At 32.3% G+C, this 22,761-nt stretch overlaps 1 protein-coding gene across 1 annotated transcript; it reads right to left on the bottom strand.

Moving 5' to 3' along the window:
• Positions 1 to 5,812: 5,812 nt before the first annotated feature.
• On the bottom strand, positions 5,813 to 20,374 carry LOC137397064 (uncharacterized). Its single transcript, XM_068083348.1, has 6 exons — positions 19,983 to 20,374; positions 19,563 to 19,759; positions 18,737 to 18,907; positions 15,722 to 15,830; positions 8,155 to 8,874; positions 5,813 to 6,658 (listed from the first exon to the last, which is right to left on the bottom strand). The coding sequence occupies exons 1-6, from the start codon at positions 20,122 to 20,124 to the stop codon at positions 6,525 to 6,527; spliced, it is 1,473 nt and encodes a 490-aa protein (XP_067939449.1). The 5' UTR covers positions 20,125 to 20,374; the 3' UTR covers positions 5,813 to 6,524.
• Positions 20,375 to 22,761: the final 2,387 nt, after the last annotated feature.

Raw genomic sequence — 22,761 nt, 5'->3', positions numbered from 1 at the left:
TCGATCATTAGTATTTTCAAGACATTGTGAGTGTTTTCCAATTTTTTTTGTAAATTATTAGCCTGTATTCGCAAAGCTAATTATAGTTTTTGATCAATAAATTTTAGGTGCAAACCAAATATACAGTGGTGTGAAAAATAAACGGAACACCTTATAAAACTTGATCATTGCTAGCGCTCAGCACTCAAGGTGATTAAATCCCTCATTAAGCTCTTGTTATTGAGTAGAACCTATACATAGTATACATCAAAAGAAAGCTTAGAATGAGTAGAACTTGATGAATTTAATTTTAGCTTGAAACAACAATGTTAGACAAGTTTTAGAGAAAGTCAAAGTTAGCAATTATTTTTGGCATTTTCGCTCATTTTGAATAAAATTAAACCTCTATTTTATTTATGTTCAAAGTTAAAGCAGTGATGCTACTCAGATCAAAGACGTTGTGTGAAACAATCCTCGTGTCGTTATGTTTTGTACAACAGAATAATTTGTCTTTTAAGTTGATAACTTGCTATAAAAGTGAACTTCTAGCGTTGGTAGATTCATTCAGTAAAACATCGACATCATGCCTCGCCATCTTACAGAAGCAAAGCAAGCAGTCATCATACACCTTTACCACAAAGGCAAATCACAGCGGGAGATTGCCAAATAAGTAAAGGTTGCTAAAAGTCCTGTTTGTATCACCATCAAACAGTTCCTGGTAAAGGTGTACGATGACTGCTCGCTTTGCTTCTGTAAGATGACGAGGCATGATGTCGTTGTTTGACTGAATGAATCTATCAAAGCTAGAAGTTTACTTTTATAGCAAGTTAGCCACTTCAAAGACAAAGTATTCTGTTATGCAAAACGTAACGACATGAGGATTGTTTCACCCAACGTCTTTGATCTGAGTAGCATCACTGCTTTAAGTTTGAACATAAATAAAATAGAGGTTTAATTTTATTCAAAATGAGTGAAAATGCCAAAAATAATTGCTAACTTTGACTTTCTCTAAAACTTATCTAACATTGTTGTTTTAAGCTAGAATTAGTTTCATCAAGTTCTACTCATTCTAAGCTTTCATTTGATGTATACTATGTATAGGTTCTACTCAATAACAAGAGCTTAATGAGGGATTTAATCACCTTGAGTGCTGAGCGCTAGCAATGATCAAGTTTTATAAGGTGGTCCGTTTATTTTCACACCACTGTATATATATATTTTTTACGATCAGATTTTTAGTTGTATATGCCTTCCGCAAGCGTTTGTTTATTAGAAACAGGGCACATTTTGTTCATAACGTAAAGGCTAAGTCAGATTAAGAATTAATTCAATACTTGTAGCATAAAAGCGACATCACTGACATAAACAGTAGTTAAATTTATAGTTGTGTAAGAGTAAGTAATATTAAAAAGGGTCGTTATAGCTCCGTAGAAAGTATAGCTTGACATAGATTTAGAAATCCACAAAGTAAAAATACTGTAGATTGAAACTTTTGCATAGCTCTGTTTGTTACCATGTTGGCCATAAAAATATAATAAAAATATAAGAGATATGGTTTGAAATAAAAAAAATATATACATATCAAGGAGCCAAATAAACAATTTTTAATTTGATTTGAGTGTAGGCCGACAGCAAAAATTGTTAGTTCCAAATCACAGAGTAATATAGAGCAAATTAGAGAAATGCATGTAATTATTTATTAAAGCAACCAGCTTCAAGGTAGCTATACATCTGTACTCTATTGAATTTTTTAGAGCTGTGAATAATTTTACTATTTTGATTAGTTGGTATACATTTTTGCATTATATAAACATTTTTAACAAAGTCGTTTTGTCTAAAAGCAAAATTTACCGATCAATAAATGTTTTTATAAAAGTCAATATATACACCACAATGTCAGCAAGTCTAAATACTCATTACGTATCCAATGATATGCCCAAATTTTGAAAGTGTGGTATTTTCATAGCGGAAAGAAATACTATATTGAAACACGTATTTTGATCGGTCTTCTATAGTTATTTGGCTTCACCAGGGTTTGAACCTGGGCCCCATATTCATTTAATTTAACTTTTATCTAAACACAATTTTTAACCCTACAATACTAAATCATCAACAATGATCAAAAATCAGATGTTTTTCACACAAAATACTTGACAGAACAAATCAGTCAGGGCTAATATTGAGCATTCTCGATACGCACAAATATAATGGGTTTTCTTGTGAGTGTTTAACCGCGGCAAAACTATACATGACTTTATTAACGCTTTGACCTGAAGACAAAGATGAATTAAAAGTGGTTGGTAATAAGCAGATGTAATTCCATGTTGCAGCAATCATGGCCAGGTTTAACTACAATAATTAATGATGGTCCTGCTTTCATTAAACTCGCAATTCCAACAAATACTTAAATTAAGGATCTGAGGCAAAAGCAATAAATATACTGAGTCACAATGGCACAAAATACTTCATCACGATTGTTAAATGGCTGCAAATTACTTATTTACCTTTTAGCTGATACTTCACAGAAATGAATCCATAAAGAGCTAGTTACAGATACATGTACGAAAACTACGAAAATACAAAAAAGCTGCAAGTTTTGAATTTTTTACAAACTGATAGTACCGATAAGACTGACAAGTCATGTTTATTTTAATGACTTGTAGAGATGGTCTAAAAATAATTTGATTTTTGGCTACTGAGACGAATGCTACCTGAGTAAGTGTGAAGCTATTGGAACAACATTTAAACAATTATATTAACTCGAAACAATTAGCTACAACCACTCACTGTTTTATCCTTATTCACCTTATGTGTCACAATTTCAATAACCTAATATAAGTATTTACATACACTCACCTTATTATCAATAGCGTATTTATAATATATAATTTGTAGTAAGGTACACTTTAAAAAGGTATATAAAATCCTGAGAACATTCAAGTTTCTAATGTTTGACTAAAAAAAATAATTGCCATGCATGCCCTTAATTAATCAAATATCTGGCATTTGCAAACAACCCTCGGCTGCTTGGTAGTGTTTACATGGCAACCACAACACATATCGACACATACTTTTATATCGTTTCTCAATTCTTTTTAACAATGCTCACCTGAGATAATTTTCTTCTGAAGCAAGAACATATGATTCTCACTTTGAGTTCAAGAATTGTAGACCATCATATCTCGAATTATGCAATAAAGTACCATAAGTTAATTTCATGTAAGTATTACTTACAGCATTGTAATGAAGCTACCCTCTGCGGTTAGGCTGCAGGGCTAAATAAACTAACTAATTTGTACTTAAATAGACATATTTGCTTCAACCTCCGACTAGTTAAAAAAACTAGTTCAACCTCTTAACTAATTATTTTTATAAATATTTGTTTAATTACAACGTAGAACAGTCTACCACTTTTAGCAAGTTTTATTTCAAACTCTTGAATGAAGGGTTACTGTTGGTCAATCAAACATGTTTACAAAAATATTAACATGTAGGATGACTTCCAAGACGATCTGAATTTGAGATGAACTTATGCAAAATCTAATAGAATCAATAACACTGTTTAATGTCATTTCACCAAAGAAGCGATCCATATTTAGCCCCTGGGACCTATACATTTATATTATAGTAACATGATTCCTAAAAATGAAAAAGAGACAAAATATAACTGCAAATCTATAGATGCAAAAGCTTTGCAAAAGTTTTTTAGAAAAATGTGCATATATGATAAAAAGAAGGGGAGTGTTGGAAAAGTTAATTCAATATACCAGTGGTCATGAGAAAGTCTAAATAAGGTACCTAAGAGTTCTTTACCTTTATTTTCAACCTTTTTAGGTTTGTATATACTTAATAATAGGCATTTAAGACATGAGTAATTAACATTTTTTGTGCTTTTTTTGTATCACTACTTGCACAATTACTCGACCCAAGTGCATTTTAGCATTTCTGTGAATAATGTAGTGTCTCCGAATCTACGGACCAAAATAGCTGGTGAATGAGTCTAATATATTTACTAAACATGTACAACTATGACATAATTACAGTAAAAATATATTTGGAATGTCAGTGAATTAGTTTTAAACAATAGGATGACTACTTTAATTATGGTTTGGATAAGAAGTATATTACAATAAAATAGCATGCAATAATCGAGAGGTTCCAGATTATACTGGTGTGACAAACAACCCCTAATAACATACATTGTAGACGCAGGATGGTAAAAAATGACTTTCTTAAGATAGCTATTAAAGGTTATTGTATGGTTGTATAACTTACTGTAGATATGTATTTCAATGTAGCAATATACAGCAATATTCTATATTACTGAAGCTGGCATTACTAGTTATTAGTTACAGTGAAACCGGAAGCAGATAAATGACACAATTTTAGCAATGAATAAGTTGAAGTTCAACAAAACATTTATAAATACAGACTAAAACTTAGCTTACATAGATGTTTGGTAAGCTAAGCTAATTTATGGTAAACTCAACCTATATGCTATACGCCTACCTCAAATGTAAAAACTCTATACAGTATATACTACAGTAAGTACTTCTGCAACCAACTTATCCTGTACCTGTCTTAAAGGTTTATTCTAAAACCAATGTTATGATATATCTATCTGTGATGTACGGTCGATTGTGTGAATTTGTACCTAAAAAATAAAATGCATAACTTTGGCTAATGGTGTGTGTCACGTATAGGCTATACCAAGTTATTTTTGGCAATGTTTATGTTTTGACATAAGTTATGCCATCATAGATTTTAAATAAAAAAACCTTAGCTATTGAGAGTCAGTATTTCACACGTTATTGATATATGCATATTGTACAATAATCAGTTATAATATATTGTATTAAGTTCAGTATTAATATAGTATCTTTGTTTGGAGTTCAAAGTGAAAATCTTATTTGTACGAAACTTCATGCTGAATCCAGAAGTGTAAGGTCAGCACACCCTCTCAACATTAATGTGTTTATAACAATTTCATCAAAATCTTGGTTAAATCATGGGTTGCCAAATGTATAGAGAAATGTTTCAGCATGTAGAACATATTTGTTGTTCGTATTACAATGTATGTTACTCAAATACAATATCTCGCTTAAAGCTTAGAGTGAAATCCTTGTCTTACGTTATTGTGTGCCACTTTCTGTTTTCTTCTAGTAAATTGGGTGCCCTGCCATTCACGAGAAGGCTGTTTTGCTAGGTTAAAAATTATAGTCACTAGTGACATTGCTGCTGAAGTAAAAAGCTTAAATTATGCATCTCCTCATTAGGTTTAATAGCAAAGAACAACGATTCTAAAACTTTTATCAGCTATTTTTTAAAAAAATGCTATAGGTATGTTTTAATTTTGTAAAAAATTATTACTTAAGGAAACAAATTTGAGCATGAGCTGAACTTCAACTTTCTTCTAGTACACTTGGCACACTGCCAAAAGCCAACCCCAGCCTATCATAATGTCAGGAGCTTTGCTTTGTAAAGTAGTCCATTGATTTGAATGCTCCTCGCTTCCTCAGGCCATCAGGTTTTGTCCATTTTTAATCTTGAAACATTTTAGCCGTCAGACTTTATCTAATATGAAAATCAACTAAAAATGGAAGAAAATTGCAGATACTTTCTAGCAAAATAGTCTAAAATTTCGTATAAGTTTCTGTAAGGGTGTGAAACTATTTCTGCAACAACCCCTCTATGCTAATATTGTTAGGAAACTAGCAGTAGATGGGAGTCAATAGATACCGATGACTTCGAAATAATGAACACAAATGACTGCACTTAGAATTGTAGAATGACTGATGAGTCAAATACGTAGAAATACAACACGGAGAGCTTTCCGAATATTTTTTATTGACTCTAATAATATATTTAGTTATTGAATCAGTAATATGAACTTTGGATTTACTATATACCACAATAATATATTGTGTCTTAAATGTGTTAGACAATATGAATGCATTTAGATAATATGAAACAGGAAATACTAAAAACAACAAACATATAAGTAAAGAATTAACATGATGTTATTGTTTATAAAGCTAGTACAATATCAACTTCATATGCAATTAGCTTTGATGTACTAGTGCACTAATATCAAAAGTATGTCAGTTTAATTCAAGGCATCCAAACCGTATTCACATATTTAGTTCTTCAACAGGAAGCATTACCATGTGAAGTTACTACTGGTAAAATTATATGATGATTGTTCTTAGAGCATGAGGAACTCCATGATGGTGGTTAAAAAAGTGTCAAAACAATTGTTATTATCAATTGCTTCGACGAGAAATCAGATCGTAAGGCAAAAATGTTATGAAATGCAATTTCTCTTCATGAACCAACCAATCAGAATGAGCAAAGTGAAGGCGAAGGAAGACAACCTTTTATGACAAAAACATTAAACTTTGTCGTGTACAGCAAATCAGTTTTTCTCCTGAGCAGCAAACAGCTAGATCGAAACCATTCTCACAGTTTGGATACATCTCTATTTATAGAGTAGCTTATAGTTGATAATAAAGAGAAGGCAGCAACTCAGACTGATGAAGCGGCAGCTATGGTTGTAGCTGGAAGACTGCTATGTTATTACTACTGTAGTTAGCTACAATTAGTCTGTCTCCAGAGATGTCCATGTCAAACACACAACCACTCTCAATAGCGCTGTCGGTCAGCCCTGAGACCACCTCACCTGCAATATAATCCAAAAGTCTCAGCATACCCCTGAGTTTAATATTCTTTAACATAATTTATATGAAGGTTTATACTGTATTCTTCCGACATTCAGCAAAAAAGCTAGTCGAAGAGTTATCCTTCCTCAAATAAAACAATATCAACTACTGCGCTGCCATAGAACTGCACCAATGCTCCTCACAGCTAATTAGTTGGTGGTGTCTTGAAAGACTGCTCGGAAACTTTTACACTGACGTTTCCATCAAATTCTAAGGCTACATCTGCAACCCAAACTCCAAACTAACCCGAACAACTCCGACAAGTTTTATTCTCAATTTCATTATGTGCGTTAGAAATATTATTAAATTTTTATTCATGATGAGCTTTACATTTCAAAAGTATTGCTTCCTCAGCTATGCCCTACCTTAAAGAGTTATGTTTACACTGAGCTGAGAGTACACCCCTAAAACTAATGGTTGGAGAGCAAGCCTCAGCTCCCTGGAGGGAGCTCCCTGGTACTCAGCTCCCTGAGTACCACCTGTACTGCTTATGAGCTCAGTGCGAATAACTAGTTCCTCAAATTAAGCTATATCTTACAGTCACAGAAAGCTGGCATGATGCCAAATACCATTATTTGCGGAGCCAATGACAGAGTGTAAAAAGCTTGATGGAAACAATATTTGTGACCTGCAATTCAAGACTAACTGATATGGGTTAGCAAGCAAGTATAAAATCTTCATTGACAACATAAAATAATTGGTTTATAAAAATATTTGAATTACAAATAGAAGGTTACACCTAGCTTATTGTATTTAAACAAGCTGCCAGACAAAGTGTACTTGTCTAAAATTGAATTAAAACTTTACAGAGCGACTGAATAGAAATTATTTTAGTTTATTCATAGTTATATTTTATAGTTCATAGTTTATTTTGCTTATAGTAGCATAAGAAAACCACTGCTCTCTTTTTACCTTAGCATCATAAGCAATAATAGATTGAAAAGCAATTTCTACATTAAGAAGCTAAACCTATAAATATTTTTAATTTGTCTCATAGAAAGTATGTTCCTCCATACTTTAGGATTACATTGTAAGTGTCTCTAATTTCCTATCTAGTAGCAGGACTGTCCGTAGTTTTATGTACAACTTTGAGACCTGATGATAGCACAGGCTATATCATATCAATAACTTATATGATATCCAGTTGATCAGTGACAGAATACTGAGCGTGCAGAGAAATCCAACATAATTGGCTAATTACGGAAAAATAGTGAAAATTATACAGCTACTCTGAATCATAAGCTGATACTAAGTTTATAGCAAGTTGACTATCAGAGCTCTCTGTTAATATGTATAGTGTTTAATTTCACTATGAGAAGTAGTCAGGGTAGCATTACATGTGTTTACATCAACACTATGTATCTACTAGTATATCTATCAATTACTAGATTGTACAGCATATTTGTCAACACAACTGCTCACACATATTCTGTATATCATTTATAAGTAAACCAACCAGTTGAACTATTCAGGATTCTCACAGTGCTGCTGTTGGCTGCTGCCACCAGAACATATCTCTTTCCATAGCATGCTACTCCTAGTGGCTGAGGCACATCTTTACAAGTCCAAAGCAGCTGACCTTGAGATATGTCTATCAAGCAAACTTGAGATGAGCGGTAGTCAGACACAACAACTTTGTCTGATCCTGAAACACAGAGTGAGACATAATATTGGCTAAGCTGAGGACAAGAAATGTCTTTGAGTTTATTCCCTGTCAGTGAGTAGATGATGAGAAGCTTGTTCTTTCTGTCTGGAGCAACTACTTTATCACAAGTGATGGCTAGTCCTGTGACGTAGCCGCCATTATAGTCATTGTGAGTCCAGGAAGTGACTTGGTTTCCCTGCTGATCATGTACATAGATGGTCCAAGGATTGCCACACACTGCTGTATATAGTCTGTCTTTGTAGACCTCCATTGCTCTAGGGGAGTTGTTGAATGTGATGAATGAGCTTTTTACTTGGTATTTGTTGTCAATATTAGCTACTGCATTATTAAGCATCCCAGTTAATATTTGAGAGTTCCAGATTCTTGTTGATATAGGATTTGATGGTAAAGAGACTATGTGAAGGGGTTTGACGGACTTTGGAAGAGGTTTAGAAGGTCGAAGCTTGAGTTGTTCATCAATTAGAAACCCGTCAGTGGAGACAACTTCTAGCATTATCTCAAAACTTCCACCTGCGAATAAATATAGCAGAGAAAAAATAAGATATTTATTATGTTATTGTATAATACTTGCATAAAAATATTACTTGATTATTAAGATTAATATCAGATATAAAGATGTTGGTCTAGTTAATACTCATGCTGTCCGACTCAAAATATTTCATAAAAAGTTATTATGTGATATTTTCAAACTTTAACTTTTTAAATACTGACGATAGCTTTGTTCAGAAATGCTGTTTTATGTAACAATATAAAATATATCAAATTATTTTGTGTACGTTATACAGATATATTTAACAGGTTCCGTAATATTATATCATTGAACAAATTGCCCAGTGATACTGACACATATTGACAAGAATGCCAACCGCTCAGAGGGTTACACGCAATCAGTTCGATTCTGCGTAATGCAAGAAAATTGATTTTTTAGTATCTGCTTGCAAAAATCGATAATCTAAAAGGCTCATTTGATTTTTTACTGACCAAAAGAAACTTAAGGGAGTTATCTTTTCATTGAGCTACATAAGTAACTCAGGATGATTGATACTAAAAACTGTCTAGGCTAAGTTTTATGCCTCTCTGAGCTGCTCTGATACGCGAATAACTTAAACATTAGGTACAAAGCTGAATAGAATCCATGCCTGGCCATCTTTAAACTGCTGCTTAGAAAGCCATGCGATGTGATCCCTTATCTACAGCGTAAAGTTTTTGCTAGCAGACTTATATATAAGGGTATGCAATTGTGTGATATGGCAATGATACCTTTTTATGTATGAGGAAAACTTCTTAATTGAACTTTTCATCAATTCTTCAAGTGTTTAAAGTAATTTAGATGTTAAATATTTTAAACACTTCTATTGAACTATCAACATTACTTTTATATATAAGAAAATATTAGCAATTGTATCGCTCCTATTATATAATATAGTATGCAGCCCCGAAGTCTGCTTTGTTTCTTTTGCTAGAAATTGAGTAATTTTAGATCAATGCCCTGTCTTCTACAAATTACCTACAGACTATTGTATATCAGAGAGAACATTACCAACTATAAAATAGGCAAGTCTAACTTGGAACTAAAATAAGAGCTGGTTCCTGTTATTGATTCTTATGACTTTGCTTTTATCTTTACTTACTAAAGCATTTGATGACCACCATCTTTTTTTACTATAGCATATTGAGCAATACAGCAGCTAACAGTGATTAATTTACTCATAACTTTTAAATTTGTTAAATTTGTAAATATTATTGTTTTGTCTCATAATTAAACTGATATCAAAGAGTAACAATATTTGCTGCAACTGTCAAGCAACTCTACCAACCATCACCATTTTAGTACTGTTCATCATAATGAATGATTAGGCGGTTCAATAGTGGAAAACTTTCCTAGGAAACAATACACCCCTGGTATAATAGTGGTGCTAGTAGTTTGTGTTAGGAAACTGAGGCTATCTAAAGCCAAGCTTTATAAAAAAACATGAGCTAATCATATCAACATAGTTAGGTATCCAATCAGCTTCAGCCAGCAAGCTAGATAATCTTTTATATGTGGTGATAATAGTAACTTGTTTGCTGAACAAAATAGAACGAACAATCACATATAGTATAGTTTGTTAGATTATTATGTTCTAAGTTAAAATATATATAATATAGTATAAAATAGTGTAATGCGAAAAATATAACATAACAAGATAATACAAATGAGTGATAGTCTTATTAGCTAAATGATGTTGGTAATAAATTATTAATATAAACAATAACATATAACAGTAAGAAATAAAATTTCCATTGGTTGTTAAAAATATCCTAATTTTCCGGTATATGTTTATGAGCTACACATGTAGATAAATTTTCAGGGTAGTCTACATTTGTGTCATGATCACAGAAACCATGATTAAGCCGGGATCATCAAATTAAAAGTATACCTACACTAGCAAAAATAGAAAATTCTCACAGTTTGCATGCAAAAAATTTTTGATTTGAGCTTAATTTCAGTAGATTTTATGGTCAATAAACTGAATGCGTGTTTATCATCAGTGCGAAAACATAGTTCCGAGAAAACTGGTGTTGAAGTTTGACAAACAAAACCAATGCACAATTTTGTTTACATTTCAAAACGTCATAGCAACCAATATCAAGAAGTAGTGATATTTGTCTAGATTTCTGTCTTTATATCCAAAACATTATGCTGAAATTAAAAATCTAAACAGATTTTAGCTGGTTTTCATTGAAATAGCTGCATATCTAATGTAAAATAAAATGTACTACTTAATTTTGCAGTGATTAAAAACGACTTGGTAGTTCCATGATATTGAGCACAACCCTAGTATGATCAACAAAATCTTTAAAAAAATAATAACAGTAACATATTGCACACCATCAGTCACTATATATTTCGATCTAGATATTCGAATAATTATTTTCAAAATTATATTTTATAAAAATCTTATAAATTTGAATAATTATTCTTATAATTAAATATTGTAATAATCTTATAAGAATCCTTAGGAATATATCATTGTCATTCCCATTACTTTCAATGCCTTTTACATCAGCTGTAATTCCAAAGTACTCATAATAAGTGTCAAAATTGTCAGAATTATCTTTCAAATCGGCAAAAAAGAAACGATTACATTTGTCAGACACCATTTTTCAGTACATCTTGTTTAGGTTTTTTAAGGTTTTTTTTCCGAGGGTTAAAAACATGTTTTATCCAGGCTGACTTCCCATTCAATAAGATCCCAATTTGATTGGTCCAGATGCATGTGTTACAAAAGTCGTTACCAATATTATAAATTCAGTTAGTGTAACTTTAAAGTCGGATAACTCAACTTCGTGATTTGCGACTTAACCATAGTTTCTGTGACCACGACCCATTTAGTTAAAATTTAATCTGCAGGTCAGTTTTATATCAATGTCTGAACATAAAAACCGAATGAAAAGAAAACAGGGCAAAGCTAAAAAGCTTGGCTGTGAGTGTCACTTATGTTTTTGAGCATCACATTTTGGCCATGGCAGAGTGTCATGTTCCTCCTACCCAGAGTCATCTCCTATCTTTTGTCTTACTTAGCAGCTGGTCAGCTTGCCTTGTTCAGTGATGAGTTGGCTAGTGTTTACTATGGGGCAATAGCTAATAAAACTGCCTACTTAAAATATCATAGCTGCTAATAATGCTTCTTATTAGAAGAAGTAATACTTTGTATGGTCAATCTAACAATGAAGCAAGATTCCCGTACATTTAAAAGCTTAGCGCGAACGTTTACTAGCATCGGTAAGTTTGGTTGTACTTTGAAAACCTAAATAAAATGTATTGTTTTGTATAAATTTCTTTTTTGCTGGGCAGTATATATTGCAATCCCACAAAATATTGCTTTATACAGCTATTTTGTGTAATTATTTTTAAAGATAGTTTCATTTGCCTAAATTATCTCTGGAGCAAATATTCTAATAAAAATCCACTGATGTTTTCATTACTTGTTTAAAAGGCCAAAAAAGCCCTAATGAGTAATCCAAGTAATTGCATATAAAATAGTTTTCTAATATGAATAGAGAATCAGTGATTTATATAAAGTTGTGTGCTGACTGAGAGGAAAAGTTGTGAAATGCTGGAAGTCCACTATCGTCTTTGCCAGTGAAAGTTCACCCACTAATAGAGGGTAACATGATTAAACTTCGCCAGCTCCTGTTTAAGCAGCAGTTGTATTGAGGCTATATCAGGCTAAGGGGGTGAGGTTTTTTTAGCCACTGTACCCATATTGGTTGTAAAAGATATATTTAATGTTATAGTTACATGATACTTTGTGCTGATACTCTGCTCTTTCATATAGTTGCAGTTACCTTGAATTCACAACAACAGAACTTGGAAATTCAAACATCATATATCATAGTTCACCTTCACATAATAATTTCATATTGTTCATCAGAGAAAAATATGTTGATAAATATACTGAGGAATTGAAAACAATGATATCCACCTTTTTCGTTACCAGGCTACAGCCTTATCAAAAATCACTAAAACTGACACAAATGATGTTTGCCCACAAAACTGATACAACTTACAAATGTCTTTTTTTAACTTCAAAAGAGTTAACGAGTAGTTATTTGTTATACAAAATGTTTAGATTGCTTTTATCATAGATTTGTAATAGTTGTTTATGTATCACATTTAAATAAAGAATTATATGTATTTATTACCTTATATTGTTGAAATGACACAGAGATACAATTGTTTTGTAGTCATTAAACATTTCGTTTCTAAATTAGTTATGGTACCGGGGCTTAGTTACAAATTTAGTAGAGCCTAATATATGAAAAACACCCATGTAGCTCGTCATAACAGTTAAACCACCCAATTCACATAGCTGTATCAATAATAAGTTAATTGACAAAAAGATTTGTATCAACAAATGCTTTACAAAATACCATAATCGTATTGCAGATTGAGCTAAAAGCATCTTTCAGCCATTATTGAAAAGGCTGTAAGCATGTTTGAGTCAGACAAAGTATCAATATTATTATATTATTACATTTCCATATAAAAAAATCACTCTCAGTAGCAATACCTTTAATAAAATTCAGATAAAAATCCATAGATTCAAGATTACTAAACATTCTTAGCTTTCATGTGTCCAACTGCAAAAAACTATTGCAAAGAATCCTCGTAATTGCTAAGAATAAATAGCGATAATAACTAAAGCTTGAAAAAACTAAAAAATACACCCGTGATGAGCTGTAAACACTGATGCAATAAAGGCATGTACCGCCGCTCACCCATCAGAAACTATTCATTCAAAGCTTGCTGAAATAGCCATATGCACCTCATGGTAATATACTAATGCTTTGGAAAACTGTTTTATGTGGCTCATTATAGCAAAAGGGTTTAGCAACTGCTGGTCATTCAAAATTTAGTAGGACATGCAAATATAGATTTTATAATTTGTATAGCAAAATTTATTGTTTAGTTCTGCTGTTAATTATAGAGAATGAAAGAAACACGGATTAATAAGCATTATATTTTACAGAAAAAAAGTAGTTGCTTGAGTATGCAAATTTTTTTTTTTTGACAGGTTCACACGGCCCTAATCTACTGAATGATGAAAAAGTTATTGTTGTTATTATTTAGCTCACGAACTAAGTTTTGTGGAAAAATCACAAAATAATAGTATGAGCTGCCTACATGTATGTACTCTTAAACCTAATTCAATTTCTTGATATGGATTAGATAAAGTTTGTCTAGTGGTGAATGTGGGAAACGATGGAGTTGACAATTTTTGAAACTGAAACTTTTGCCAACGACCAGTAACAGCATCAGTCAAAATTCATGAATCATAGACAGTAACAAAGTTAGAAAAATATAACCATGATAACTAAGTGTAAATATAATGTAGGTAATGATTAGGCATTAACCGAAAATATGGGTCATGATCTCAGAAACCATGGTTAAGCTGCATGTGTCAGATTTGGAGCTAGCTAAATTAACATAAGGAGGAAGTTCTCACAGTTTTTTATAAAAATATTTTGATTCGGACTTAATTACAACTGATTTTATGGTCAATAAACTGAATGCACGTTCACCATTGGTGCGAAAACATAGTTCTGAGAAAACTGGTGTTAAACTTTGAGAAACGAAAATCGATGCACAATTTTGTTTACATTTTAAAACGTCATTGCAACCCATATCAAGGAGTTGTGATATTTATCTGGATTTCTTTATTTACATCCAAAAAATATGCTGAATTTAAAAATCTAGACAGATTTTAGCTGGCCGTCATAAAAAAATAGCTGCGTGTCTATCAGGAAATGTATTACTTAATTTTGCAGATATTAAAAACGACGTAGCAGTATCGCAAATTTGGACACAGCTATAGTATAACCAACAAAGTTTTTAGAAGAATAATAACATTAACATATTGCACACCATCGGAAACTATATACTCCAATCTTGTAAATTCAAATAATTATTCCTATAATTAAATCTTTTAATAATCTTATAAAATCTAATATATATTCTTATATTTAAAATGTTATAATAATCTTCTAAGAATTGTCAAGAAAATATCATCATCATTCTCTTTACTTTCAGTGTATTTGACATCAGTTGTAATACCAAAGTACTAATTATAAGTGTCCAAAATGTTCGAGTTCACTATAAAATCGGCAAAAAAGAAACGATTACTTTTATCGGACACAATTTTTTAGTACTTCCTGTTTAGTATAGCAACAGTTTTAAGGGATTTTTCCGAGGGTTGGAGACTTTTATTGGCTAAACTGACTTCACATTCAGAAAGATCACTCTTTGATCGGTCAGGATGCATATATTACAAAAAACGTTACCAATATTATAATTTTAGTTAGTGCACCTTCAAAGTCTGATAACTCAACTTTGTAATGTGTGACATAACCATGGTTTCTGAAATCGCGACCCATGTAAGCATGGTATAGAATGATCTGCAGAGAAATGTAAGGGTATTTCTTGATGCGAATAATTCACAGTTTGAGGGGAAAATTTGTCTCATACATCAAAGAAGTAGGATAATTTCCCAGATATCTAGTGTAATTAACATATGAGTCAGCTTCTTGCGCAGAGCTTTTTTAAAAATTGTGATTATATATTGTTTTAGAATGGAATATAGCAATTTTTTACAGGTTAAATTATTTGTTAGTAATTTTGTCAAAGTTATAATACAGTTTACTATATACAGTATGACAATAGGTTAGCTACTTGAGTATCATATTTTGATAAGCGAAAAGTAAGTTTTTTTAACAAATATGCTGAATTATGAAGTACATGATTTTATTTGTGCTTTAATCGGTGGTTCCAATAAAACAGGCAGTAAATTATAATATTACTCAGCAGACTTACGTTTTTCTCTCAATTTACTGACTGAAGGTACTTGAACTGATGGCATGACCTCATCAATTAAGCGTTGTATGTCATTCTTTGTGTCCCTGTAGCTGGAGACCACATCACACTGAAATAATTGTATAAAACAGATGAAGTCTTTGAACTGAAGAGCATGTAAAGCAACCAAGCAATGAAAGTTATCAATTGGCTACAATTTTAATTGTTCACATAATTTTTACGCATTTTATAAGCTGCAATTGAAACGACACACTTTATCTATTTTTGTTGAGTAGCGTAAGATTTGAACAAATCTAAAAATACTTTTCCTCAACCTTTTTCAAGGATGTTAAAATATTGTGGGTGTTACTAAAACTACCAGTATACTGACAAATTCCATTATATAAACATAATCTTCAATTGTCTCTGCTTATAAAGTATTGAAGCAAAACTAAACTATACAGGACAGATATTCACTAGGTATCATTGTATGTTCAAGACTCTTGATAATTAGCATCACAATATCATTAATACTTTACTAGATCAATGGTTATTAAAAGTGAACTTGTAACAAAATTTTCATTGCAGTTATTTGTTATCAAAATGTTCACCATCTTTTATTCTGTTGTGTTGTATGTGCAAAGTAAGTGGAAATGTGACTACAAACTCTTAAATGCTCAAAATAAACCGTTTAAAAAATGGCCGTAGGTTGGAATCTCTTTATTTTGATGACGTGCTCAACTTGACATGGTTATTGTTTTGACGCCACATGTTATCGCATGAAATGAAACACCACTAAAACACTCCACATAAAACTTCTCATAGCCTTAGTTTATGGCAAACACTTTGTGTTCTACCGGAATCCTCTTATCAAATAAAGATGCTCGCTACTTTACAGTTTGTTCCAGCTTGGTCTAATCATCTAATCTAATCTGATCATATAACCTATATTTTTTGCCATATGGAGACAACAACTTCTGTGGAACTCTTCAATCATCACAAGTGACCAACAAACTTGTCATGCTTATCAGAGGATGTTATGCACACCCTCGAGCTAAGGTTAAACAATTAAATTAATTGTTATCCTAGGTTTTGAGATATCAGTGCTCTAAGTGACACCATTTATATGACAATAAAATAGAGATGCAATGACAGTATACATGATTTTATTGAATGAGTGAATTTTATTTGTGAAAATATTTCAGCGAATGATAGTGCATGAAAGTGTAAATGGAAGCACATTGTGCTCAACTATGTCAAATATGACCAGTTTTGTGATCGATCTCAACCTACAGCGTTTTCGTGATGGATGCAACTAACTGTTTTTTTTTAATTTTTAGAAGCTTTTAGCCACATTTCGACATATTTTGCACTTAAAACACAGCAGAGTAAGACATGGTGGATCTTTTGATAACAAACAGCAGTAATGTGAGATTTGTTGCAAGTCAACGTCAAGTCATTACTAAATTAAATACATGCTGATTTTTGATTATCCCTAAGAGTACCAATAATTTTTAAGTGATTCAACAAGGAAAGACCCTAAAAGTATATTAAAATACTATATAGGCAAAACAGTATTACTTTGACCACCATCCAACTAAAGATCTTGGCTATCGGTACAAGTAAAGACAATTTTTAACAGCCACTAAGCTTTCTGAAGCTGAAGGAACAAGTACCGTGGCATTGTACCAACGTACCAAGGGTACCAATGTTCGCTCTCTGTACAGTTGCGCATTGGAAGAGCAGAAGGCTATGATAATATTTTAATGCTGAACGAATGAGTTGAACTAAAATACATTGAATTAAATACAAAGTGCATCAAAGCTTTCTATCCATTTCCAGAAAATTATTCTGTTCGTTAACTTACACTTATACTTAACAAACTTGAAACTTAAGTGGAAGGTCTGCCTAACTTTGTTGGAAAATCTTGGAGGCCTATAATTGTAGGCTTTAAAGTTCAAGGCCAACAGTTTTAGGAAAAATACATGTCGACAACATGTCGAGATATGAAAGATCTCAACTTGGCTTCCTAAGCAAAGTGAACTTTACTTCATAAGCTAGACCACCTTCAATCAGGTTCACAAAGAGAAAAACGTTGTCAACTTGCGCCATTCTCTAACATGATAATTCCCATCACACTGTCAAACTCACTATAGAAAAATTCATCCAGTATTAACTGGCAGACTTTCAGACATTAGGTTTACAGCTTGGCTCATCTCCATATGTTGGGTTCAATAAAATATGCTTTGCATAGTATTTATTTGACTACAGTAAAGGATGATAAAATACTCGCACAAAACTGGCAGCACAGTGAATCAGAAACTTTTCATTCTAGGGGCATCATAATGCTAGTAACATTGTTAACTCTTCGACTATTGCAATAAAATTTCACCGAATGAATATTCTGCCCAAATTAATTATCACGAACTGTTTGAAAAACCAATACACCGCTAGTATTTAAGCAATATCTCGAGAATAAAAGTATATATCACTTTTCTTAAAATTTAATCTCATTCAAAACCAAAGTTCCTACAAGATAAATATAAAGTGAACACCATTATTGTACAATCTCTAACGTTTGACATGCATTTAACAAATGCTTTGTTTTTTCTTACCATGACGAAAACGATCCCTTAAAAAAAAATCTCATTTTTAAGTGCACGGGATTGGCAACAAAGTCGTTTCACTTGAGAGAAAAATTTGATTGGTCTAGCTGGTGTGAGGGTTTCATAATGAAAAAAGTGAAACCCTATCGATAAGCTGATATATTGTTTCGCGGTTGGTACTTTTATCACCGCCAATTGTTGAGATTTTTAGCCAAAAATGTTTCTATTAATAGCGAGTGATTGGCAACAAAGTCGTTTCGCTAAAGACAAAATTTTATGAGTCTAGCTTATGTGTGGGCTTGGAGATGAAAACAAAAGTGAAACTATTTTGATAAGCCGATACATTGGCTTACGGTCTGTATTTCTGTAACCGCGAAAGCCAATACATCGGCTTACGGTAGCAAAAGATTTCATGAACCACCTTTTGTACCTGATGAGCATGCTTGGCTCTAGACTCTGTTTTGCGCATTATATTTCTTATTTGGCTCCATTTCTTAAGTATCTCATCTTCAAGAAAGTCAGTGATGAGAGTTTTGGTTTTTAGTCTATCCTCTGTATACTCATCCTCTAACTGTTTGTACTCAGACTCTAAAGCCTTGATCTTCAACAAGTGAGAGGGTCTGATGACAATGTTAAAGTTAAAAACACTGGTAATTGCATATGCAGCAATGCTCTACTGACTTTGACAAAGTTTATATTGGTTAACAATCACTGGTAATTACTACTATCAGTTTGAATAACTGGTCTGCAAACAAGTCAATTGACCAATATATTAGATTAAACTCGTAACTCCACAATTGATAACTTGTTTTTTCTCAAATAATCTTGTCACAGCTATAAACCTCTTAAGTTACTACATTCCAGTTACTACTTATCAAGTTTAAGTATTACCTGTATTACAGTATCTTCTGTTCAGAAGTTGATCGGTGACACATCTGACCTTAAACCCAATCTTGTACAGCAAGTTATAAAAAAACTAGCCTTTTGTGGAGATTACACAGTTATAGGTTTTAATAACAGAATATAATTGTTACAAATCCATAGACTTTTAGATCTCGTATTATTATCTGAGTTGATAACCAATCATTTTTGTTTTTTGTTTAGCATTATTGCGTAACGTTATAGTGATTACTATGACAAATTATTCAGTTTTGTTTACAACTTTTAACATTTTAACAAAGCTTATCTTGTTACACTAACAATAAAGTCTAGAGGAAAGAAATGCTTTGTTAAGCAGCTGTCAATGACATTCCAACCTGTTCATCTCTTTTATGCTGAATCTTTTGCACTGTCTCAAATGTTTCTTTGTCATACTCAGCAAGTGTTTGGGAGGTAAACTTGAACATTTGTTCCAAACTCTCTTCCTTCTCGATCATTTCTTTCTTTAGCTTGCTGATCTTATCATTAAGTTGCTCTACAAGCTGATTTAAAGTCATCATCTGATGAGTCTCTCCTGAAACAAACACAATATTTTAATAGTCTAACTTGACATGTTGATAGATTTGTCAAAATATTGCATTTGACACAATCAAAGTTGAAAACAAAAAATTCTAAGAGATATAAAGAAAAAAAACTGACATTTAACTTTTTGCAATAAATTTTGACAGCAGTCCAAGTAAAAACTTGTTTTTCTTTACACTATATGGAATATGCTGTTTTTCACTGTTACCAATTACCATCATCACAAAATCTTGCTGAGCAGACACATTCAATGCAGATCATCTTCAGACATTTATCACATCCCAAACTGACGGGCTTGTCAGTATGATCAGCACAGACTCTGCTTTGCTGACTCTTCAGTAGCTCATACTGTTCCATGTTTATGGTTGGATGAACCTGACCAAACTCTTCATTATATTCCTGATGAAGCTATAAGATGAATTTTTTTAAACAAACTTAACCAAAATGCGATGAAAACTAACATGATGATATGCTATTAAAATTGTCACAAAGTTAATATGAGGGTGATAAGTAGAATTACTAGAATGACATAACTGAAATTTCCCAAGTTCTTTTTGGTAAACCACTGAAAATTAAGCAACTAAAGTTATTTATGATAGAAGGTACACCATTTATCGCTGGTTCTACTTAAAAAAATGGTGAATGTATTTCAAATTAATTTTGGTTTATTAATAGTCTTTAATATTCATTAATAAAATTAGGTGAACTACAAACAAGATAAAATAATTGTTTTCCATGATTTATCACAGATGTTATGTTAATTATTAAGGTCATACAAATCAGAAAACTAGTTTACACCCTAATATTATGTGTCATTACTCAAAACAAAATCTGTGAGTTGATCCGAATTTGTGCCCCAATAATTCGTAACAATCTGTTTTGACGATGAATAAGTTTTTTGAGATAAAATGTCAATAGTTAATTCAATGCTAAAATTTTATGTAAAACCCTGCAAAACTTAACAATGTAATTTCAGCAACATCTCTATAAAACCAAGCATTTTATGTTGGTCATGAATTTGATAATTGTTGTACATGGTTTATTATAATAGGTCAAACTATCAATATTGCATGAGCTATTTATCCAAACACTTTGAAGCACCAAAGTATGTGAAAGGCCTATTGGAAGTTTTTATTAAAACCTAAAGTAAAATTTGTGACAATAAGTGGATGAAACTTTGCATACCTCGTGGTGCTTCAAACAATAGATTGTATCACAAAGCGTGCAATAGAAAAATGCTTGCTGGTCATTCTTTCCTTTTTTTGTACAAACATCACAGAATCTCGGTTTGTCCCTTGAAATGTTGTATGCTGGCAGCTTGTTGAGTGGCATCTCACAGACTTGACTACAACAAAATAATCATCAAGTATTCGTGTTCATGTGTCAAAGGCAAAATTTTTGTTTAAATATATTATTTATACCTGAATTTAATATTTAGAACAATCATAAGTTTAACAATTCTTACCAAAACTTTTTTAATAATTCATAACGCTCATTAATTACTGTATGTACCATTATCCAAAACAAATTTTATAAAAAGTTTGATTGTTTTGCATATTATCAAAGGCTTCAGTTGAGAACAAAAATGTTCCAATGTTTGGCTCTACATGATATGGTTCAAAAATTTATTTCCAATATATATGCAAAATGGTTATTGTCTTGCAACCTGATGTTCTCACGTAAATTTAAAGGCTAATCAAAGGCTCAATATAAAACTTCTTGTAGCACCAGTTTATGAAAAAACACTTCAGGTTTTACCAAAGACTCTGTATCAAATATAGAAGCTCGCTACTTTACAGTTTTGTTTCGGGATGATCTAATCGTCCAGTCGTAATCCGATCATGTGACCCATGCTTCCTGCCAAACAGCACAAATAATTTTGGCTGCAGTTTTCGATTATCACAGGTGATCACAGGCTCGTCAAGTTTGTCAGACAATGATATGTACTCCTTCGAGCTAAGGTTAAAAAATAAATGACCAGAACACCTGGAGGCCCCTATCTTTTCAGTCATTGGTATGCACGCCACTTTTCACTGTGTTATATATTTATTATATAATAAAGAGTGTTAAAGATTGACTTGCAACAAAGTTTACACTTCAGGTATTTGGCATCAGAAGATTCACCATGTCTTACTCTGCAGTGTTGTAGGTGTAAAAAATATGGAAGCTTCATTAAAAGCTCCTAAAAGCTCAAAAATGAACATTTAATCACAGTCATCGCAAAATTGTCGTAGATAGGAATCCACTTAAAAAAACGGCTCAAAAAGAACATAGTTGAACACGATCGCTTCCGTTTAACCTTTCACACAACCTCATTCCTCAAAACATATTCACAAATATACTTCATGCATTCAATAAAGCCATGCCTATTGTCCTTATGCGCCTATTTCATCATCATTGTAATGCTGTCACTTTGAGTCCTGACATCTCAAAACCTACCTTAAAAAAATGGTTTTAAGAAGGAGTGCATATCATCATTTGCTAAAGATGACGACTCTGTAGGTCATCTGGGATAGTTGAAAAATGCTGCAAAAATTGTTCGCGCCTTTAGGCAGGAAGTATTTTGGCATAGGTCACCTGATTGGACTACGACTAAATGGTTAGACCAGGCTAAAACAAAACTGTATAGTAGTGTGCTTCTATATTTAATACAGGTTTTCCGGTAGAACTCGAAGTGTTTGTCATAAACTAGTGCTACGAGACGCTTTACTTTGAGCCATTTATTAGCCTTTAACTTCAAGTGATAACATCACATGTCAAAACAATTACTACATTGTTTGAGTAGTCATCAAAATAAAGAGATTCCAAACTATGGCTTATTTTGTGATGACTGATTAACTGTTCGTTATTGGGCTTTTAGCAGCTTGTAATCCCATTTCCCTATATATTCCACCAAAAACACATTATAGTAAGACATGGTGAATCTTTTGATACCAAATAACTGTTATTTGAACTTTGTTGCAAGTCAATCTTTAAGAATTTTTGTGAAGCCAG

The sequence above is a fragment of the Watersipora subatra genome, chromosome 5 (assembly GCF_963576615.1).
Source record: "Watersipora subatra chromosome 5, tzWatSuba1.1, whole genome shotgun sequence".
Taxonomy (NCBI): Eukaryota; Metazoa; Bryozoa; class Gymnolaemata; order Cheilostomatida; family Watersiporidae; genus Watersipora; species Watersipora subatra.
This window is presented reverse-complemented; position numbering and strand designations above follow the sequence as displayed.

Bases quoted from the DNA above. Each gene is read 5' to 3' on its own strand.
- LOC137397064 (XM_068083348.1), bottom strand. From the start codon at position 20,124: ATGGAACAGTATGAGCTACTGAAGAGTCAGCAAAGCAGAGTCTGTGCT. The intron at 18,908-19,562 runs GTTGGAATGTCA...CACTTGTTGAAG, and splicing joins AGCATAAAAGAGATGAACAG to ATCAAGGCTTTAGAGTCTGA. The intron at 15,831-18,736 runs GTACAAAAGGTG...CAATTATTTCAG, and splicing joins GAGCCAAGCATGCTCATCAG to TGTGATGTGGTCTCCAGCTA.